This window comes from Epargyreus clarus, unplaced genomic scaffold (assembly GCF_041222505.1).
Source record: "Epargyreus clarus isolate Ecla_fem2 unplaced genomic scaffold, WU_Ecla_fem_2.2 ptg000005l, whole genome shotgun sequence".
NCBI classification, from domain to species: domain Eukaryota; kingdom Metazoa; phylum Arthropoda; class Insecta; order Lepidoptera; family Hesperiidae; genus Epargyreus; species Epargyreus clarus.
Genome location: NW_027332213.1, coordinates 16,045,718 through 16,067,269, shown reverse-complemented (window position 1 = coordinate 16,067,269; position 21,552 = coordinate 16,045,718). Strand labels below are relative to the sequence as shown.

Here is a 21,552-nt window from a genome sequence, read left to right as displayed (position 1 = left end):
CGGGGCGAATAGTCGAATGGAGGCCCCCAAGAGTGTAAAAGGTTTACTTGATTTTACAAATAACAAACGTGTAATAGAATTATTCGCCTGGGATTCGGTGGCAAGTAAAACGAAAGAGACGCTAGGACAGGTATTTATTATTACAAGGAATACACGGATGGCGCGTGCGCGGCTAGGAGGCGGAGGAGACGGGCGGCGGCGGCGGCGGCGGCGCGAGGAAGGCGGCGGGCGGCGGCGCGCCCCACGGCGGGAAGGCGCCGCGCCAGCCCGGCGGCGGCAGCGCCAGCATGCCTGCGGGGGGACATGTTAACGAAGGTGTTGCCTAGCCAGAAAATACGTTTCAAGTGGTAGTTTCCTTTTTTGACGAAATTAAAGTAGTAGAACGATAATAAAATAATAATCTAAATAAATAAATTAAGATTCACATTTTCCAATATTTATATTAACTCAGTTTCCTCCCATGTAATAATAAGTTTTATGGTAGAAAATTAAACTATGATAATGGTAACACAATCGGGATCCAAAACATTTTTTGTGTCTACATTTTTAAGTTTCGTAAATTGTATGTAGTTGTTAAAATTTCCGTTTTTGGTGAGTTTGATAGTCATTTGTTTCTTGTTAATTTTTTAAGGTTTATAATACCTGTAATCGTATTCTGACAATGACATTTCTTTGTTTACATTTTGGACACCTAATTATAAATCAGACTTTAGATATCTCAACGTCTTGTAATTGAAGTGAGCCATTAAATAGATTAAGTAGCTGACATTTCTGTCAGCCATTTAATGGCTATCATTACGCGGAACGATGCCGACATGCGCATTAACATGGCGCAAAAACACAAAATCGAAGAAAAATATCGTTTCATTCGCAATGATCTAAAAACTACTTTTTTTTTTAATTTTTCAAACACGAAAATAGATGACAGTGACAATTTCAATCGTCAAAAATGGTTACAGTTTCTTGTTAGGAGTGAGTAATCTTTACTGCCCACCACACTCTCGTACACACGCCGGCTAACGTGCTAGTTCAATTGTAAGCGACTCCACTCTACCCTCTAGGGTAGGCTGAACTCGCTTCACTTCGCTCCCCACAGTTAATCGCGTCGCCCATTTCCGACGACAGTGACTATATGTCACTATTCTTATTACACGAAATACATTGTATCTGCGATCCTAATATCGATAGATAGACTACGATCGAAGTCTCGAAAATGCCCAGGACATCCGTAACTCATGATTCAGCAAATGCTTAACTTAAAAGATTTACTTTGTAAATGCACATCTTACATTGTACATATCATGTAGTGCAAATTATCGTAATATATTTTAGATCAAATGAATCATATATAAACATATTATTTGCTTCTTATTTTATAAAACATATAATATGCTTTATGATAATATAAAATGCAACAAGATCTTACCAGGCGGTGGCGGCGGCGCAGGCGGTGCGTCTCCCTGTAAGCAACATTATATTAATAATTATTGAAGAATATATATTATTACAATTATTAATGAATTCATATCGTTACAATATTTTGATATATTGTTATTTTCGATATTTCACAAAATCTTGTAATTGTAATTTACATGATAATAACATTATGATAAATAACATTTTTACAATTTGGAGAAACATCTATCACAATACTCTCAACATGGCCTAAAACCAAATTTCATAAATATGTTCTGCTTTGTGTGTACCAGAGTTCATAGAAATAAATTCGAAATATTGTGTAGGAAATCGGCATTATGATGAATCAGTAATCAGTACTAATTAAATACAACATATTACGTATCACTTTAATATATGAGAATAATAATTAGGAGTGTACTACTCCGCCAAGGCAAGTAGACAAATGTCAAACGTGACGTCACTTAAAAGCTCTGTTGAAATGTTAATTTATACCTATGAAATGTAAATTTTAATAAATTTATTTCTTATAATTTATACTTTTAAGACTATTACGAAAACTAATTGGGTACAAAAATTAATATGAAACGTAAAACTCGAAATATCAATGTTCGCTCTCTGCTACGAATAGACTTATTTTTCCCCATTTTGATGCTGTCTTAACACACAGTACAGTAAAAACTGAATAAATAACGTACTAAATAACAAAGAGACACTAACTAAACTATATATACCGATAACAATAAATAAACTTTAAACAAAAATATAATCCAGATAATCCAATTATTTGTGAACTGGAGAGTGAGAGTTTAGCTGCGAACAGCACTAGGATGCGAGCGGGGCAGGGGGCGGTGCGGCGGTACCTGCGGCGGCGGCGGGTAGGCGGGCGGCAGCGGCGCGGCGCCCGGCGGCGGCGGCTGGCTGCTCGCCACTCCTGCCGTATTATACTTCAGTCAGTAATGTAGTAGACACGGTTCATGTACCTACACCTGCATGACTATTTATGAATCGGACTATAAGTAATCACAAGCCTTCTTATACCTTTTACAATAAATGTAAATATGCATACAATTCGCTTTTATACCTTGCCTTAAGAGATTATAACAATGTTTTCCGTAATGTTGATATAGATATTTTTTCAGAATCATTATATAAATTTAAAGGAAAACTTCATATTGCTCTAGGCTATTAAAATATTACCGTTTCTAAGTTCCTTTTTATCTTGTATCCATTTTAAATTAATTATTTTTTGTGATTAACTATGTTTCTTGCAATTCTGTGCACACCTATAATTTAAGTACACAATATAATAACTAGCTTTGTGTAGTCTCGTTATAATGTTGTTTTTGTATTTAGTTGGTTTGCCATTTTTTTTTAATAAATAAATAATTTTACTATTTTGACGAGATTTACATTTGTTGAGATTGTATTTGAAATATAATATACTGGTGTTTAGCAATAGGTATCTTTCATGTGTGAAAATAACGGACGTAAGATACATTAGATATAAAGGCAACATACCGAGCCACGGTGCATGCGGTGGCGGCGGCGGCGGAAAGGCGCCGGGTCCTGCGAACATAATGTAAAACAATAAAATGTATGTCAATTTTGTAGTGGTAAATTATATTGTATTTAAAGCTTCTTCTCCATAACGACACACCTTTGTGGAGTGGTGGTAGTTGTACTGACATACAAAAAGTTCTCTGTAAAGAACCTATTTTAAATAAAAAAAAAAGAATTGAAAATAGAATTTGAGAATAAGAAAGTAGCATTGTTCTGTCCCTTCATGTATTCATACAAACTTGGTGACGGGGCCATCTATGTTTTTAATTTCTATAAGTTGTTATTGTTTCACTGTAAGGTGAGTATTTTTGTAATAATCTTATTTCCTCCACAAAAGAGGCGCATTCGTAATAGAGATAAAAAATATCAAAATTTCGACGGGTTAGCCATTTTTAGGTTTCTATACCAAACAGTTTTCTACGCATTGTTGACCAGAATACTTGCACTTAATGACTAGATCCTTAGTTAAAATAATTATACTCTTTGTAAATAATCTCTTGGTGTGCGTGCGGCAGCGGGGAGAGCGGGGGGTACCTGGCGCGGGCATGATGGCGCGCGGCGGGTGGTGCGCGTGGTGCGCGTGGTGCGCGTGCGGCAGCGGGGAGAGCGGGGGGTACCTGGCGCGGGCATGATGGCGCGCGGCGGGTGGTGCGCGTGGTGCGCGTGGTGCGCGTGCGGCAGCGGGGAGAGCGGGGGGTACCTGGCGCGGGCATGATGGCGCGCGGCGGGTGGTGCGCGTGGTGCGCGTGGTGCGCGTGCGGCAGCGGGGAGAGCGGGGGGTACCTGGCGCGGGCATGATGGCGCGCGGCGGGTGGTGCGCGTGGTGCGCGTGGTGCGCGTGCGGCAGCGGGGAGAGCGGGGGGTACCTGGCGCGGGCATGATGGCGCGCGGCGGGTGGTGCGCGTGGTGCGCGTGGTGCGCGTGCGGCAGCGGGGAGAGCGGGGGGTACCTGGCGCGGGCATGATGGCGCGCGGCGGGTGGTGCGCGTGGTGCGCGTGGTGCGCGTGCGGCAGCGGGGAGAGCGGGGGGTACCTGGCGCGGGCATGATGGCGCGCGGCGGGTGGTGCGCGTGGTGCGCGTGGTGCGCGTGCGGCAGCGGGGAGAGCGGGGGGTACCTGGCGCGGGCATGATGGCGCGCGGCGGGTGGTGCGCGTGGTGCGCGTGGTGCGCGTGCGGCAGCGGGGAGAGCGGGGGGTACCTGGCGCGGGCATGATGGCGCGCGGCGGGTGGTGCGCGTGGTGCGCGTGGTGCGCGTGCGGCAGCGGGGAGAGCGGGGGGTACCTGGCGCGGGCATGATGGCGCGCGGCGGGTGGTGCGCGTGGTGCGCGTGGTGCGCGTGCGGCAGCGGGGAGAGCGGGGGGTACCTGGCGCGGGCATGATGGCGCGCGGCGGGTGGTGCGCGTGGTGCGCGTGGTGCGCGTGCGGCAGCGGGGAGAGCGGGGGGTACCTGGCGCGGGCATGATGGCGCGCGGCGGGTGGTGCGCGTGGTGCGCGTGGTGCGCGTGCGGCAGCGGGGAGAGCGGGGGGTACCTGGCGCGGGCATGATGGCGCGCGGCGGGTGGTGCGCGTGGTGCGCGTGGTGCGCGTGCGGCAGCGGGGAGAGCGGGGGGTACCTGGCGCGGGCATGATGGCGCGCGGCGGGTGGTGCGCGTGGTGCGCGTGGTGCGCGTGCGGCAGCGGGGAGAGCGGGGGGTACCTGGCGCGGGCATGATGGCGCGCGGCGGGTGGTGCGCGTGGTGCGCGTGGTGCGCGTGCGGCAGCGGGGAGAGCGGGGGGTACCTGGCGCGGGCATGATGGCGCGCGGCGGGTGGTGCGCGTGGTGCGCGTGGTGCGCGTGCGGCAGCGGGGAGAGCGGGGGGTACCTGGCGCGGGCATGATGGCGCGCGGCGGGTGGTGCGCGTGGTGCGCGTGGTGCGCGTGCGGCAGCGGGGAGAGCGGGGGGTACCTGGCGCGGGCATGATGGCGCGCGGCGGGTGGTGCGCGTGGTGCGCGTGGTGCGCGTGCGGCAGCGGGGAGAGCGGGGGGTACCTGGCGCGGGCATGATGGCGCGCGGCGGGTGGTGCGCGTGCGGCAGCGGGGAGAGCGGGGGGTACCTGGCGCGGGCATGATGGCGCGCGGCGGGTGGTGCGCGTGGTGCGCGTGGTGCGCGTGCGGCAGCGGGGAGAGCGGGGGGTACCTGGCGCGGGCATGATGGCGCGCGGCGGGTGGTGCGCGTGGTGCGCGTGGTGCGCGTGCGGCAGCGGGGAGAGCGGGGGGTACCTGGCGCGGGCATGATGGCGCGCGGCGGGTGGTGCGCGTGGTGCGCGTGGTGCGCGTGCGGCAGCGGGGAGAGCGGGGGGTACCTGGCGCGGGCATGATGGCGCGCGGCGGGTGGTGCGCGTGGTGCGCGTGCGGCAGCGGGGAGAGCGGGGGGTACCTGGCGCGGGCATGATGGCGCGCGGCGGGTGGTGCGCGTGGTGCGCGTGCGGCAGCGGGGAGAGCGGGGGGTACCTGGCGCGGGCATGATGGCGCGCGGCGGGTGGTGCGCGTGGTGCGCGTGGTGCGCGTGCGGCAGCGGGGAGAGCGGGGGGTACCTGGCGCGGGCATGATGGCGCGCGGCGGGTGGTGCGCGTGGTGCGCGTGGTGCGCGTGCGGCAGCGGGGAGAGCGGGGGGTACCTGGCGCGGGCATGATGGCGCGCGGCGGGTGGTGCGCGTGGTGCGCGTGGTGCGCGTGCGGCAGCGGGGAGAGCGGGGGGTACCTGGCGCGGGCATGATGGCGCGCGGCGGGTGGTGCGCGTGGTGCGCGTGGTGCGCGTGCGGCAGCGGGGAGAGCGGGGGGTACCTGGCGCGGGCATGATGGCGCGCGGCGGGTGGTGCGCGTGCGGCAGCGGGGAGAGCGGGGGGTACCTGGCGCGGGCATGATGGCGCGCGGCGGGTGGTGCGCGTGGTGCGCGTGGTGCGCGTGCGGCAGCGGGGAGAGCGGGGGGTACCTGGCGCGGGCATGATGGCGCGCGGCGGGTGGTGCGCGTGGTGCGCGTGGTGCGCGTGCGGCAGCGGGGAGAGCGGGGGGTACCTGGCGCGGGCATGATGGCGCGCGGCGGGTGGTGCGCGTGGTGCGCGTGGTGCGCGTGCGGCAGCGGGGAGAGCGGGGGGTACCTGGCGCGGGCATGATGGCGCGCGGCGGGTGGTGCGCGTGGTGCGCGTGCGGCAGCGGGGAGAGCGGGGGGTACCTGGCGCGGGCATGATGGCGCGCGGCGGGTGGTGCGCGTGCGGCAGCGGGGAGAGCGGGGGGTACCTGGCGCGGGCATGATGGCGCGCGGCGGGTGGTGCGCGTGGTGCGCGTGGTGCGCGTGCGGCAGCGGGGAGAGCGGGGGGTACCTGGCGCGGGCATGATGGCGCGCGGCGGGTGGTGCGCGTGGTGCGCGTGGTGCGCGTGCGGCAGCGGGGAGAGCGGGGGGTACCTGGCGCGGGCATGATGGCGCGCGGCGGGTGGTGCGCGTGGTGCGCGTGGTGCGCGTGCGGCAGCGGGGAGAGCGGGGGGTACCTGGCGCGGGCATGATGGCGCGCGGCGGGTGGTGCGCGTGGTGCGCGTGGTGCGCGTGCGGCAGCGGGGAGAGCGGGGGGTACCTGGCGCGGGCATGATGGCGCGCGGCGGGTGGTGCGCGTGGTGCGCGTGGTGCGCGTGCGGCAGCGGGGAGAGCGGGGGGTACCTGGCGCGGGCATGATGGCGCGCGGCGGGTGGTGCGCGTGCGGCAGCGGGGAGAGCGGGGGGTACCTGGCGCGGGCATGATGGCGCGCGGCGGGTGGTGCGCGTGGTGCGCGTGGTGCGCGTGCGGCAGCGGGGAGAGCGGGGGGTACCTGGCGCGGGCATGATGGCGCGCGGCGGGTGGTGCGCGTGGTGCGCGTGCGGCAGCGGGGAGAGCGGGGGGTACCTGGCGCGGGCATGATGGCGCGCGGCGGGTGGTGCGCGTGCGGCAGCGGGGAGAGCGGGGGGTACCTGGCGCGGGCATGATGGCGCGCGGCGGGTGGTGCGCGTGCGGCAGCGGGGAGAGCGGGGGGTACCTGGCGCGGGCATGATGGCGCGCGGCGGGTGGTGCGCGTGGTGCGCGTGCGGCAGCGGGGAGAGCGGGGGGTACCTGGCGCGGGCATGATGGCGCGCGGCGGGTGGTGCGCGTGGTGCGCGTGGTGCGCGTGCGGCAGCGGGGAGAGCGGGGGGTACCTGGCGCGGGCATGATGGCGCGCGGCGGGTGGTGCGCGTGGTGCGCGTGGTGCGCGTGCGGCAGCGGGGAGAGCGGGGGGTACCTGGCGCGGGCATGATGGCGCGCGGCGGGTGGTGCGCGTGGTGCGCGTGGTGCGCGTGCGGCAGCGGGGAGAGCGGGGGGTACCTGGCGCGGGCATGATGGCGCGCGGCGGGTGGTGCGCGTGGTGCGCGTGGTGCGCGTGCGGCAGCGGGGAGAGCGGGGGGTACCTGGCGCGGGCATGATGGCGCGCGGCGGGTGGTGCGCGTGGTGCGCGTGGTGTGCGTGCGGCAGGAGGGCGGCGCGGCGCGGGGCGGCGGGCGGCGCCTCGCCGAGCTCCGCCATCAGCGACATGTACTCCTCATCGATCTTAGCCTGGGGGAAGAACATACATTTATACTGTTTGCGACTATGATCCAACACTACAATGAACGCACATTGTACACGTACACTGCAATAAACACATTTTTTGACAATTTAAATAAATCTGCTGTACTTTCATGTGTAGGTACGACGTATAAAGGACAGGATATACTTTGCTCATACTTGTTTCAGTATGATCGTCGTTCTTTCGGTGATAATGATTGACCTATGTTTTAACACGTAACCGATACAATTAGTTGAAGAAAAGGAGGTAAATGTATTTAAAAAAAAACGTTTATCTTATTGCAAATAAATCTGTATGACTGTACTGACTTCAAAATGTTATGATCTACGTGTGGGGTTAATCCATGTGTGGATGTGGGGCGTGTTGGTGCGGGTTACCTTGTTGGCGTGGTGGTGCGGGTGTCCCTGCCCGGGGCGCTTGGCGCGGCAGTCGCGCGCGATGTGGCCGGCGCCGCCGCAGGAGGAGCAGACGATGGCGCTGGTGACGTTGGGCTTGTCGGGGCAGAGCCAGGTCTTGTGGTCGTGCGCGCTGCAGTTGGCGCAGCGCGGCGCGTCGGTCTCGCGCAGCGTGCCGTTGAGCTGCGCCAGCTCGCGCAGCTGCATGCGCCGCAGGTCGTTCTGCCCCTCCGGCACCTCCACGCCCTGACGGATCACCTCCTTGATCTGCCGCACGACGCACACATCCATAATGGTTATTTTTTTTATTACTTCACTTATTTATTAGTTCACTTAACTGGACATAACACATCACAACAAACATAAGTATATGCTACTTTCCAAAAACTTAAGTCCTTCTAGAAGTGAACAGTACATGCATTAGAAAAATTTTGATTACACTTCAGAAACACAAAGTAAATTCTTAAAAATAATAATACCAACAGTTAAAAGCAACACTGATTGCACCACAGCCGATATTCGATATAAGGGAGTGTTCCATAATTTAGTGCTTTACAGCATATATTAAAACAAATATTTTACAACTCAAAAAAAAAATTCAAAATCTTTTTTGGTATATTCATCTACACATATAAATAAAATTGGAGTATCTGTTTTTAATATTGAAATAACCGCTTTATACTACATGCATATAAATATACATACACCAAAATAACATTTTTTACAATTTTTTTCTGTCTGCCTGTTTGTTCTTGCTAATCTCTGAAAATGCTGAATTTGACGTGACTATTATTGGCAGGTAATATGAATTAACACAGGCTACTTATATTTTAGAACTAGCTGTGCCACGCGGTTTCACCCGCGTTAGATATTTCACTTTCTAACGCGGGTAAAACCTCGGGGCACAACAGCTAGTAAAAATATAATAAGCAATAAAGGTTATATCACATATCTTTTTAGTAGACATTCCAATCGCTAGTTGGCTTGATTGAGCTGAGACTGATATCAGAGTAACGCACCTTCTCGACGGCCTTCTTGACGCAGTCGGCGTTGGTGGCGGTGATGTAGGCGTGCAGCGGCTCGTCCTCGCCGGGCAGCGGCTGCCCGTCCTTGCGCCCCACCTTGCCCTCCTTCACCGACCCCTTGCCGCGGATTATGATCTTCGCGCCTGTCTCCTTCTCCATAGCTAAACGACACAACATAGCTATTAACTTTCCGAAGATTAAACGTGATATAATTCTGAGGTGATCTAGAATAAGATTGCAGTTGTCCTCGTAGTCCCGAGAGCAGAATAGGGCTACGGTATCCGTCCAACAAGCGAGCCCGGGAAGGACAGCAGATTGTGTGGTCGCATATAGTTGTAATCACCAGTGGATGTAAGAGGAGCATAAATTGCTCCCCAATGGCAGACCCTGATAGAAGGGCATCGCGTTAGGAATCCTCCGGTTGTGTTCCGTTGGAGAGGCCGGAGTTCTCCACTAAACGCCCTACATAACTCGGTAATGCTCCCACGGCGTCGGGTACCTTTTGAAGGTTTCCCCCTCGTCAACAAAAAAAAAAAAAGAAATAAAAGAGGAAAGATTGCGGTGTCGTCGTACCTTTAAGCGTGTTCCCGCGCGGGCCGATGAGCAGCCCCACGAAGTTGATGTCGGGGTGCTCCTCCTGCGGGATCATCACCTTGTCGTGCACGCGTACGATTGGCGGTCTGTTGGGGATACCAAATTAATCATTATTTGAAATAATATCAAGGTTAGTCCATTATCGCAAATATAACCAAGTGTAGGTGACATTTTTCATATTTTTAATGATATTAAAAAAATCCTTAAGGAGATGTGTGTGACTGAGTCATAAAATATTACTGAAATGAATTTTGGGTTTAACGTGTTTGTTTTGAGATTCATTTTAAAAAAAAGTGTATATCTCACTTGTAGTCCGGCGGCGGCTTGAAGTCAGGGTTGATCTGGTGCATGCGCTGCACGAGGCGGTGGCGCTCCTCCTCCAGCTTGCGGCGCGTGCGGTACTCGCGCGTGTTCAGCCGCTTGCCGTCCGTCGAGTAGATCGGCTCCGGCGACGGCGACCTGCGCACGCGCACGCTTGTACCGCCCGCCCGGAGCGCCGCCCGCCCGCCGCCGCCCGCCCAGACCGCCCGGCGCGGCGGGGCGGGCGGCAAGGGCTCGCGGTGACTACGTGACGCGACGAGTTCCGTTTTCACGTCATCACGTCCATTCATTTCATACTTATTTTGCTTTTGATTAGGACGAATCGAATTAACATCGTGAAAACGCAGCCCGTCGCTTGTCGGTTTATATTAATAAATCAATAATGAAAGGGGGCCGATCGGCGATGGTAATATCCCGAGATCGCGGGCGGCGAGCGGCACGCCGGCCGCCGGTGCCTACTCTACCTTCTACACCGTACCTAACGCCCTGAGAAAAAATTATTCCATTAAACATAACGCCCTGAAAGTTAACGTCATTAGTGCTGAAAATAATTTGATTATTGATTATTACATTGTCGACGCTGAAACAGTCATCTTAATTATTGATTAGATTATTTTAATTGGATTATTAATGGCGCGGTCGGTGCGCGACCTGCAAAATGAAGAAAATCGCCCATTAGTAGGTCGGGGAGGCGGCCGCTGCCGGCTCGCTTGCCTAACTTGCCAGGTTGCTCCACAAAAATTATTTTTTAAGTGTGTTTTTTGCCTTCCATGCCAAATTAGATATGGATTCGTTCTTTATTTAATCAAATTATTATCATCTGATTTAAATTAGTAACTAGATACGCTTTTATGAATTCTTTTGTTTACACTTTCAGAAAAATCTGCTTTTTTAAAACTCTACTAAGAAAAGTCTAATCGATACTTTGTAAAAGCTCTTTATTTTTATTTGTAATACTCTTACAAAGTTTTCTAAAATAATACATACGATGTTCCGAAATTGTATAGACATTAAAAGATCGATTTGATTCACTTTCCAGATATAGTACTAGCGTATGACGTCATCGTTCAGCGTCAGTTCAGTACTTTGAATTTTTTTATGTCTATTTGATAATTCTGTTTAAGGTAATGCACGTTTAACCACCGCGACATGTTCTATTTCAAGTTAAAAAGATGTTAGCTATTTAAACTTACCGTAAGTGGAAGTATTCTAGATTTTTTTACAGTAATAATATGTATAAAAATAATTAAATGTCATTATAAAACATCATAGAGCATGAAATGTTTGCTTTCCGGAAACTTCTGTAAATAATACCATTCGTCATGTAAAAGTAAACGGCGCCGTTAATTTATATACCGTAAGTTATAGAACAGTCCTTTGTCGTCATCGTGACATAAATTTGTCGCAAAATATTTTTGAAGTATTATTAAAAAAAAAAAATACATGTAAAGTAATTATCATGAAGTTAATTGATGGGAATACTATTTAAAATGACTAAATATTAATTTAAATAAATGCTACTTCAATGGAATAAAAGATAAATTCAACCGGGCCCCATACATACGTAACTTTCGAATCCGTCGGTGCGAGCGTCCAACGCACGCGTGGAAATATTAAAAAACTTTTTCCACTAATTCAAATTGAATTTTGGTGCAATTAAATTTGCAGTTTTACAGTGAAGTCCGTCGCGGGGTGCCCGTGTATAGAATGAATTGGGGAAACCTGGCCACTGCGATACTCAGTAAGGGCGGCGCGACGAGCGCGGCCGCGGTGCTGACCTCTCCTCGATGTTGGCGGGGATGCCGAGGTCGCCGGAGCGCAGCTTGCGGCTCACCTCCTCGATCTGAAGCTGAACTGCAAGGGAAGGGGTTAGCCCGCGCGGCGCCGCGGCCACAACCACACATTAGAACATGTCGCCGCCGCCGCCGCCGCTGCCGCGCGCGTGCGAGCCGATGGCGGGTCGGTGCGTCGCTCAAAAAGAAAAACGTTCATCGTCCGCACGTGCCCCGCACCGGGAGCCGGTTTCCGGTTCCGGTTGGGACTTAGCAATGGCGTGAACGTGTTTCTCCTTACACACATTAAACATCGAAACGGTACAGGTATAAATTGAAATCCGATGACGAAAAATTAACCATCTAAATAAGGTACATAATTTTAATCATGATTAGGCAATTATTAAAAGCAGATGTGATTAAATTAGAATATATCCTGGAAATAAATATTATTGAAATAAATAAATTAAGTATTATCAGTTGATTATTAAAAAATCTTATCTCTAATTAATAATTTTCATAACGGCAGACGAAAAGGGACACATTACGTAGCTACGTAGCAAGAAGGAAAGGAGAGGGACGACAGGAGGAAGGAAGGGGCGACGGAGAGAGCGTGACAGGTTCCCGGTGCGATACTCACGCAGGTACTGCTCCTCCTGGTCGCGCGTGAGCGTGGAGGGCAGCACGGTGGGCAGGCCGGGGATGAAGGTCTTGTCGTGCTCGGAGCCCACCCAGCGCGTGCGCCGCCGCCGCGCGCGCCGCTCCGCCGCCGTCTCGCCCGGCGGACCTGACACGACCGAACGCTCTCGATTATTTACATAATCTCACATACACACATACTCATTAATTATTTCCTGTATTAATTCTTAAGCCCGCCCCACATTCTCGCGAGAATGTGGAGCGAGCTTTATAAAAATTCAATTCAAAATCATCGATTATTATTTTATTATTTTTATAAGATTTTTATTATTACTTATAGGTTATAGTTTTAATTACCTAATGGGTAGTTTTAAATGAGCTCAATGTTGTTATAAAATAGTGTGACGTTACCCTGTCCGTCGTCCTTATCGTCGTCGGGGTGGTAGTCCGCGTGGTGGGGGTGCGCGGGCGCGTGCTGGTGCGGCGGCTTGTCGCGGTAGCGGGACTCGGTGCGCGCCTGCAGCTGCTCCAGCTTCTGCTGCACGGACGTGGGCGGCGGGATGGCCGTGGCGGCCGACAGCGCCGCCGCCGCCGCCGCCGCGGGCTGCACGGGCGCCGCCATGCGCCGCTGCGCCACAAACGTCTGTTACCGCGCCGAGGCCGCGCGACGCGTGGAAATAAACGATAACCAAACGAAAATAAAGCAACAGAAACTAAATAAAACTAAGCGACGAACCGTATCGGAACACACGTCAATTTTGCGACTGAACTGTTAAAAACTAATCCGCACAGTACAAATACGTGACTATTTACTAGTGTATACTTGTACTTGCGTAATATGTACGTAAATATTTTAACAACTCTGGATACAACGGGCGACCGACTAGGTCAACATTAGGGGCTTCGTGTGAGATTGACTCGCCGCTTATAATAAAATAAAACAACATAAAATAACCGAAAAAAGTAAAATAATAACGGAAAGTAAGTGTCTAAAACAAGAATAATCAAAGAAAATAACATAATAATAAAATGCACGCTTACAACATAACTTGTGTATTTCTAAAAAGAAAATGTAATAAAAGCAATTCTGTTACACATTTGTGTAATAAACATAGCATTTATTGTTTCAAAATAGATACGTATGAATTTATCAAATTGAGCTTCAGGGCTAAATCCGAAACTATAAGGATTAGCGAAAAATACTGAAATGAGATAGTGTAATTACTTTTTTGAAATATCTTTCTTTCCTCTTTTATACTAGACAAATCACATGACTTTTGTTATGTAAGTGTGCGGGCTGCGTCCCGCAAGTCGTAGGTAGAAGTGAATAAATCAGTGTGCAACCAACCTGCGAGTTTGTTTCACGTGCATCCTTCTATTTTCTCTGAACGTATGTTCACCACAACTTTATATAAACATCATTTGGCAACAGTAATATTAGTTAGGTAACAATTCATACCTACTACTTGATAAATGTGAAACAAGAATTTTCTTTCATTTATTTTAAGTTTAGCTAAATTCCAAAAAAATAAGCTATATCAAAATAAAAATGGCCCACTACAATTATGTAGAAAGATTTTATTATTTTTTTAAATTATTATGCATGGGACCAGAAAACTGTGTGATATAGCACCATGATTAACTCATTAGCAGGTATTGAAGTAATGAAGGTGTGGTAGAACCCTTTATAGTTCGACTCGGCGGCACCAACGCCACACCTATTTCTGCTTCATAACAGCAGTAATAAGTGCTGCTGTATTCTGGTTTGAAGGGTGTAAGGGAGACATACTTTTCCGAGGCGTTCCAGCTTAGTTCTCAGGGATAGCGGCGCATCTGTGGCCGACCTCAGGTAGGAATATCTAATCTATCTGAGGTTCACTACAGATATCCATGGGCGGCACTCACCACCTGCTCGTCTGCTTCTCCTATATTATAAAAAAAGGTATAGCAGGAAGTTTAAACAAGGGTATGGGTGTACCTGCGCGACGGCGGCGGCGGCGAGGATGGCGGCCTGCGCGGCGGGGTTGACGCTGGCGGGCGCCGCCGCGCGCGCCGTCGCCTTCGTCGTCGTGCCCACCATCTGGTCCAGCAGCGCTATGGTGCCGTCCCTGCAACACGGTTACCGTTTACCATACTGTATGATAGATTTTCAAATATAGGGAGAGGAAACTACCATGCAATCATGCTCGTAGATTGGATCGACTAGGCTCCGACGGCGTTGGCGGTCATTATGTGCCTCCTCTGCCTTACCACGGCAGTCAACGACTCCGAAGCCTGAGCGCCATGTATACATAAACTAACAGTGCTATTATCTTTATATCTATATGTGTGCTAAGAACTACAGCCAAAAAAAAAAATTAGTAGCAGTGGAATCATAAAATTGTAATACACCATGGCTTAAGGGGGTGGGCGGAAGGGGCCGCCCGGCCCGGGACCCCGATCCTGGGGGCCTCCAAACACAGTTGCTAAAAAAAGGTTGTCAGAACCGGAACGATCAGTCAACGAAAAAAAAGGTCACATAATCACAGGCGAATTTTTTACATTGGGGGCCTCAATTCAACTTTCTGCCTTGGGCCTCCGACGATCTTAGTCTGCCACTGCACCACACCATAGTCAACTAATTGTACCACAAGACATTTTAGTGAAGGAAATTGGTGTGACCTGTCTTTAGATTTCCTGCCGCGGCTGCGGCTGCGCGAGCGCGAGCGGCTGCGGCGCTTCTCCTTGTGGCGGTCGCGGTCGCGGCTGCGGCTGCGCTCCCTGTCTTTGTCCCTGGAACAAACACAAACACTGGATTAAACTTCTATTTTGTGACCATAGATAAGTTTAGATATCTCACCGCCTTTTAATTGAAGGAAGCGATTTAATGGTGTAATTTACGCGAAATTATGCCGACATGTGCAATGAATGGTGCAAAAACACGAAATCGAAAACAAAGTGCGGAGAAATATCGATTCATTCGTAAATTATCTAAAAACTATTTTTTTTTTATATTTCTCAAGCTTGAAAATAGATGATTCATTCAATTGTCAAAACTGGTTACATTTTCTTGTTAGGAGTGAGTTATCTTTACTAATCTATGTTTGTGACATTCAAAACATTTTAATAAAATCCATGTGTAATTGCTCAGTTCACATAATATTGAAGAAAAGTCATCTTTGTTTCATTATTACCACACTTTTATTAGCTTGGGTTGTATGTATGTATGTAATGGAATCTTTGAACTCTATTTTTACCCATTTGGAATGGTCCAATTAATTTAAAATTTTTAACAATGATCGAGAACCAATGACAATACATGATTTTAATAATTTTATCCCATTTTCCTTATCAGGATCATCAGGAATCAAGATTAACGATTTTATTTGTGCGATTTTAGTGTGGTTTTTAGTTTTTAAACTATAATTTATTTAATAAAAAAAAATTCTCTGACATGAAATAGAGACATGTAGAATCTGACATGTAAATAAATACAGATTGTTATTACAATATTGGCCACCAATTATTTCAGCAGAATAAAAGTTTAAGTTTAATATAACAACAAAGTTTAACAACTATTTTTCACAAAATGTTCTTATAATAATAATCATCACACGTGACTTATCAGGGCCCCATATCAGGCAAAATTTAAATCTTGATGGTATAATCACTATTGTCGTGTATTTAACATAATTGTTAGGTATAATCCGCATAAAACTGCTAGTCTACTTTGAATAAAGAAATGAATTGTGTTGCCATAGTGAATTGTATGACTACACCTCCTCGCAATAACTTCAGAGCTTTGATGTGGACTATACAAAATATTTATATTTTCCCATATTTGAAAATAGAATCATTAGGATTGAGTCTACAAATTAATTTGGCAGAAGCCTATGTGGTTCAACTAAGGAGCAGCAATACCACACCTGTATCTGTTTTATAATCGCAGTGCCAGTAACAGCAGTTATGACCATGATGGCTGGGTATATCTTGAGGAGTTAACAAATTAATGTCATAAAACTCTTTGTGGTTTAACTCTAGTAGCACCAATACACCTATTTTAGCCTTAACTTACTTAAGCGCTGCGGCATACTTGATAGCTACTTCTATAGTAGGGAAAAAATAAATAACACAGATGTATTGTTATGAAGATGACATATGCACAGCTCGCTACAAGCCTGCTTATTCTACTAGAAGCTCCAAGTGTAACGATGGATTGAAGATGATAGGGGTAGCCCGTACCTCTTGGACCTGTGGCGGTCGCGGTCGCGGTCGCGGTCCCTATCGCGGTCGCGATCGCGATTCCGGTCGCTCCTGTCGCGGTCGCGGTCGCGGTCCCGCTCGCGATCGCGGTCCTTGTCGCGGTCGCGCTCGCGGTCCCGGTCGCGGTCGCGGCCCTTGTCGCGCTCCTTGTGCCGGTCCCGGTCGCGCGACCTGGATCGGCTTCTGTCCCGATGGCGCGAGCTCATTTTTTTACTTAGTCACACAAAAATTTACACAACAATGTCAAGCTGTTTGCTAATTGTCAAGTTAATTGCAAGTGAATTCGTTTATGGACGATATGTATTGAATTAATATTTATGATAATCAAAAATCACTTTTAATGAAATTCGTTGTACGGTAACTATTTAACGCCATGACAAAAAGTGTTTCAATTTAAAATCATAACATGACAAGAACATGGACGATAGACATAGACAAAGTGTCGATGATGGATGGTTGACGCACATGAAAGAAAATGGAGAATTGTCACAGATAAAATAGAATTATAATGATAGAAGCAGAGAATGTAGATTCACAAACTTTTCAGTGACTGTAACTTTTTCGAAAACGGCTATGTTTATTATATTTTTATTATTAATGATAATAAAGGACTATTTTGGACTTATTTGTTGCTTCATTTCATTACCGATTTTTCAATTTTGCTCATATTCAACATACGAATCTTTCTACGATTTATTTACTGCTGCCTGGTAATTTAACATTAAATCATGCCATCCAGCAAAATTAATCGACCAAAAAACTAGAGATCGAAACAAATAAATTAGCACATATATTATGTATGTAATAAGATCCCATAGAAAATTATTGAAATTCGATATATCATCGTTTAAACAGAAACAACACGCTTTTATAGTACTAATCTTGTTTAAATTTTTGGATTAAAACATTTGGATTTTTTAAGTGGGTCAACACCAGTTTTAAACTTGATAATCAGATTGAATATTAATCTTTCTTCTTTCTTATTTTTTTCTTTCTAAGCTTTACTCGCTTTAAGGTATGTTAATAATTTACTTGGTAGAATTAACCAAACATATACAATGACCTACAATGTCCATATACCTTCTAATCTTATATCATAAACAAAATAAATTCGGTCAAATCTAATTCAAGTCAGCAAACAAATTTTAGACTCAATTTGCTCTGCGCTAACGTAAAGTTTATGAAATTACATTCATTTTCATGTTTAGTAATTAGGGAAGAAATGAAACAAGTTATAGAATAAACAAACATCAGTGCTTCTTCAATATATTTTAAAGATCAAAATACATTTCTTATAACTTTTAACAGTTCAATCATACCAAATTACAATTTTGAACAATATTATACCATTGCAATACAATTTAAGTCACTTATAAAGAAATACAAAATGCTGCAAATAATAAGACAGCTTATAGCTTACAAACCATAAAGTTGTAACCATTCATAATGTATAAAATTATGTTGCTGCAGCCTATTGAGCCCAGGATCGAGTACAGTGAGCAGCGCCCTTACTAGGAAGCTGGCAGCAAAATAATTTTTAGTGGTTATTATTGAACACAATGTTTAGCAAAATAAAAATGTAATGAACCAAGAAATAAAACTTAATTCTAATGCAATCATAAATCTCCTTATTGCTAAAATATTACTAGCACTTATTAGCTACAAGTTTAGTCCGGACCACCAGTCCAATGGTCATTCCACTGTCCACATCACTACCTTATAGAAAACTATGTTTACTGATTGGGTGATGAATTTTACAATGCTGATATATTAGCCGGGGTCAAATGCAACGTTGATGTGTGAAGTTTACCTGTAACAATAGAAAGTTATTAAGATCATAATCTAAATTTTTACCCTTATTATAAGAAGGACTACAGAATACATGACTTATGTAATTTCATCAGATAAAGTGATAACTGGTTACTATTGTCAAAGAACATCTTCAAATATTTATATCACAGTATTTCTATTATAAGACCAAATGTGACAGTGGTTTAACTATAACAGAACCAGAGTATTTTACAATACCTTTATTTATATGTTTAAAAAGTCAAAATGATTATAAGTTTGATAAATATGCTCAACTTCTTTGATAAATAATATACAAAAATTATAATCTAGACATGTGAAATCAATTTGAAATTTAAAAAAAAGGATTTCAGTGTTACTTTGGAGTTCCTGACTCTCTTTGGAGCAGAATACGATAATATAACCAATGTTGTACCATGAAAGAAGTAATTGTGACAGTGATGTTGCCATAGTAGATGAACAATGAATTCTACCCAAGTTAAATAAAGACTGTCTGTAGTCCCATTTCATAGTATGTTTCATTACTTTAATACGAGATTGTAAACAAATTATATATTGATATGAGGTATAAAGATCCTTGACAGGAAATTGCTAAATTTCTACTAATAAACTATCAGGAATATAAAGGTGTGTATAAAATAAACCTATAAATAGCTTAATTCCTATGAAGAACACCTGAGCAAATAATTATTAAATATAATACTTATTAATAAAATATAAAAAAAACTGAGAATCTATGAATAAGGACATTCTAATTTGATTTCACTTCATTATTTGCTATAATCACTTTCAATATTCCCTGATTGTGCACTTACAATTGTGCCATACTGCTCCAATGTTAATGGAGGAATTAAAAAATAGTAGACCAACAACATCATAGTCCCACAGATGTTATAGAGAACCAAGTTGACTGAGTTTTAAATAAAAAAGATTCATAATAGATTTTCATGTTTTAGAAGATAATAATGTAATATAAAAAACATACAATATAGAGATATATACATATACAATATAAAGGCAAAACTTTTCTATAAATATAGCAAAATATATTTTCTACTTGTAACTGGAAGAGAAGACTAAATTATATAGAATTTCTTCAATGTTCAATATTATTATTGTAGTATGTTATGTCCATACCCAAATTAGACTGGAGCACCAGGTCCTCCCTTTTTCCCGATGAGAGATTTGTGAATGTGGGGAATAACACCACCACCGGCAATGGTGGCTTTGATCAAACTGTCCAGCTCTTCATCTCCTCTGATGGCCAGCTGCAAGTGCCGGGGGGTGATACGCTTTACTTTGAGATCCTTTGACGCATTGCCCGCTAACTCCAATACCTGATATCAAAAAAATATTATCCTACAATTAAACTTCTCAAATTTTATAAATTTTATGTTATTAATGTTCCCAAACCTTTTTTTTCATATCATTTTAAAATAAGCAATAACGTCATGTATATAAGGTATAATATTATCATTACCATAGAGTTTATTGTAATGTAAATCTATTGTATACAATGTTCTTAGATGTCTTTTATTTAAAGGACCCAAAACAAATCTTGGCTGCTACTTCTATGCACAAACTCTACAACTGAAGAGCCTGGAACATGCTTCAACTATCATCCTTTATATCGGGGATACTTAATGAATTTAATAGAATGAATGTTTACAAACACATAACACAAGGTGTAATGCTCCAGAGTTGGAAATTTGGAATAACATGACACGTACTATAAATTTCCCGCCAAAACACGTACACTTAGCTTCCCCGTACAGAATTAAATTATAAAATTTACACCATTTGAGGTGAAAAAAGAAAAAAATAGATTATGTTAACCCATTAATTAATTACGCTAAGTAAATGCCTATTTAAAATTGAAGTAGAAGACATTCTATTATGTTTGATAACCTTAAAAACTGTTTCCCGCCAAAACATTTAATCATAATTGAAGTAAAATATTGTTTACAAATTTTTACGGAAACTGTAGTAGGAAAAAATACGTCTAAAATTAGCCCGAAATCCGCAAGTTTTCAAGAAAACACGATATTTCCTAGCGTAATTATACTGTAAAACGCCGCCATGTTGCTAGGCGTCGCACAAGCTTACCTCTGCGGTGAGATATTCCAAGATCGCCGCTGAATATACAGCTGCGGTAGCTCCAACTCGCCCATGACTGGTTGTCCTATTTTTAAGATGTCTGTGAATTCTTCCTACAGGAAACTGGAAATAATAATCATCTTATTTATGCGGACTCATTGATTAATTCCCTTTACGAAGTTGGCCGCCGCCATACTAACGGGGGTCATGCGTATTATTCAATTTTATGAAATTGTATTTCGTAACGATTTCATCAATATTTTCATTTTGTAAAATCTTTAAATAAATTATGATAACTATTTAACATACCTGTAAGCCCGCCCTAGCTGATCTGGAAACTGCTTTCGCCTTGGCTTTGCCTGAATCTTTACCCGCTTTACCACCAGCCTAAAAATCGTGAAAATACCTATTAATTTTTGTCCAACCGAGTTGAAACTTCGCCAGGTAGTACATCATATCGTAATTCACCGAAATACACAATAAAATTGTCACAACACTGATTGGATTTCACGAAATCTTGCAAAACTCACCATTTTGAAACGTGTAACACACTACACCACTACAGTGAACAACCAACACAGGAAAGGCGCCAAGCCAAATCGACACAGACACAAAGATGGCAGCGCCGCGCCACGTACAGGTTAGCCAACTGCGTATAAGCGGAAGTGTCGTAAAACAAACACCGATATATACATAGCCAATCGGCGTAGTCCAAAATGGCGGGTGGCTATGGTGCTGCCAAGCCAAGCAGCGGCGATATTTGTAACTTTAGACTAACGTTCCGTTTTAGCTTAAACGATTTATTGATTTTATTTTACTTTTTTTATTATGATGAAAATGTTATTCTACGTAAGCTATTACGTTATTGAGTACTTTTGTATAAAAAGAATAATATCCATGTATATTATTGATAAATAAACCGCATTAAAGTAAATATAGAAATTGGTAGAAACTAGGCAAGCTACAAAGGCGCAGCCGCCGTTTTTATTGGGTTGTTCGGAAAGTAATTTCGTTTTTACCCGACAGAGAATTTAATTGTATTTTTTTTAATAGGAATAGTCCTTATGGCTTAT

General features: G+C 46.2%; 2 protein-coding genes across 2 annotated transcripts; both read right to left on the bottom strand.

Moving 5' to 3' along the window:
- Positions 1-117: 117 nt before the first annotated feature.
- Positions 118-17,061, bottom strand: SF1 (splicing factor 1). Its single transcript, XM_073093741.1, has 15 exons — positions 16,553-17,061; positions 14,993-15,103; positions 14,310-14,439; positions 12,743-12,974; positions 12,333-12,479; positions 11,699-11,774; positions 9,906-10,058; positions 9,579-9,685; positions 9,000-9,166; positions 7,963-8,247; positions 7,396-7,572; positions 2,938-3,022; positions 2,280-2,350; positions 1,427-1,460; positions 118-291 (listed from the first exon to the last, which is right to left on the bottom strand). The coding sequence occupies exons 1-15, from the start codon at positions 16,777-16,779 to the stop codon at positions 173-175; spliced, it is 2,121 nt and encodes a 706-aa protein (XP_072949842.1). The 5' UTR covers positions 16,780-17,061; the 3' UTR covers positions 118-172.
- A 744-nt stretch (positions 17,062-17,805) lies between these two features.
- On the bottom strand, positions 17,806-21,164 carry His2Av (Histone H2A variant). The gene is made up of 5 exons (XM_073073369.1): positions 21,010-21,164; positions 20,789-20,866; positions 20,489-20,602; positions 19,520-19,719; positions 17,806-18,383 (listed from the first exon to the last, which is right to left on the bottom strand). The coding sequence occupies exons 1-4, from the start codon at positions 21,010-21,012 to the stop codon at positions 19,525-19,527; spliced, it is 390 nt and encodes a 129-aa protein (XP_072929470.1). The 5' UTR covers positions 21,013-21,164; the 3' UTR covers positions 17,806-18,383; positions 19,520-19,524.
- Between the last annotated feature and the right edge of the window lie 388 nt (positions 21,165-21,552).

Excerpts from the sequence above, each read along its gene's own strand:
- SF1 (XM_073093741.1), bottom strand. The coding sequence starts at position 16,779 with ATGAGCTCGCGCCATCGGGACAGAAGCCGATCCAGGTCGCGCGACCGG. Across the intron at positions 15,104-16,552 it reads GACCGCCACAGGTCCAAGAG|GGACAAAGACAGGGAGCGCA; the intron begins GTACGGGCTACC and ends TGTTTGTTCCAG. Across the intron at positions 11,775-12,332 it reads CCAGGAGGAGCAGTACCTGC|TTCAGCTTCAGATCGAGGAG; the intron begins GTGAGTATCGCA and ends CTTCCCTTGCAG.
- His2Av (XM_073073369.1), bottom strand. Across the intron at positions 20,603-20,788 it reads CAGCTAGGGCGGGCTTACAG|TTTCCTGTAGGAAGAATTCA; the intron begins GTATGTTAAATA and ends TATTATTTCCAG. Across the intron at positions 19,720-20,488 it reads TGGAATATCTCACCGCAGAG|GTATTGGAGTTAGCGGGCAA; the intron begins GTAAGCTTGTGC and ends TTTTGATATCAG.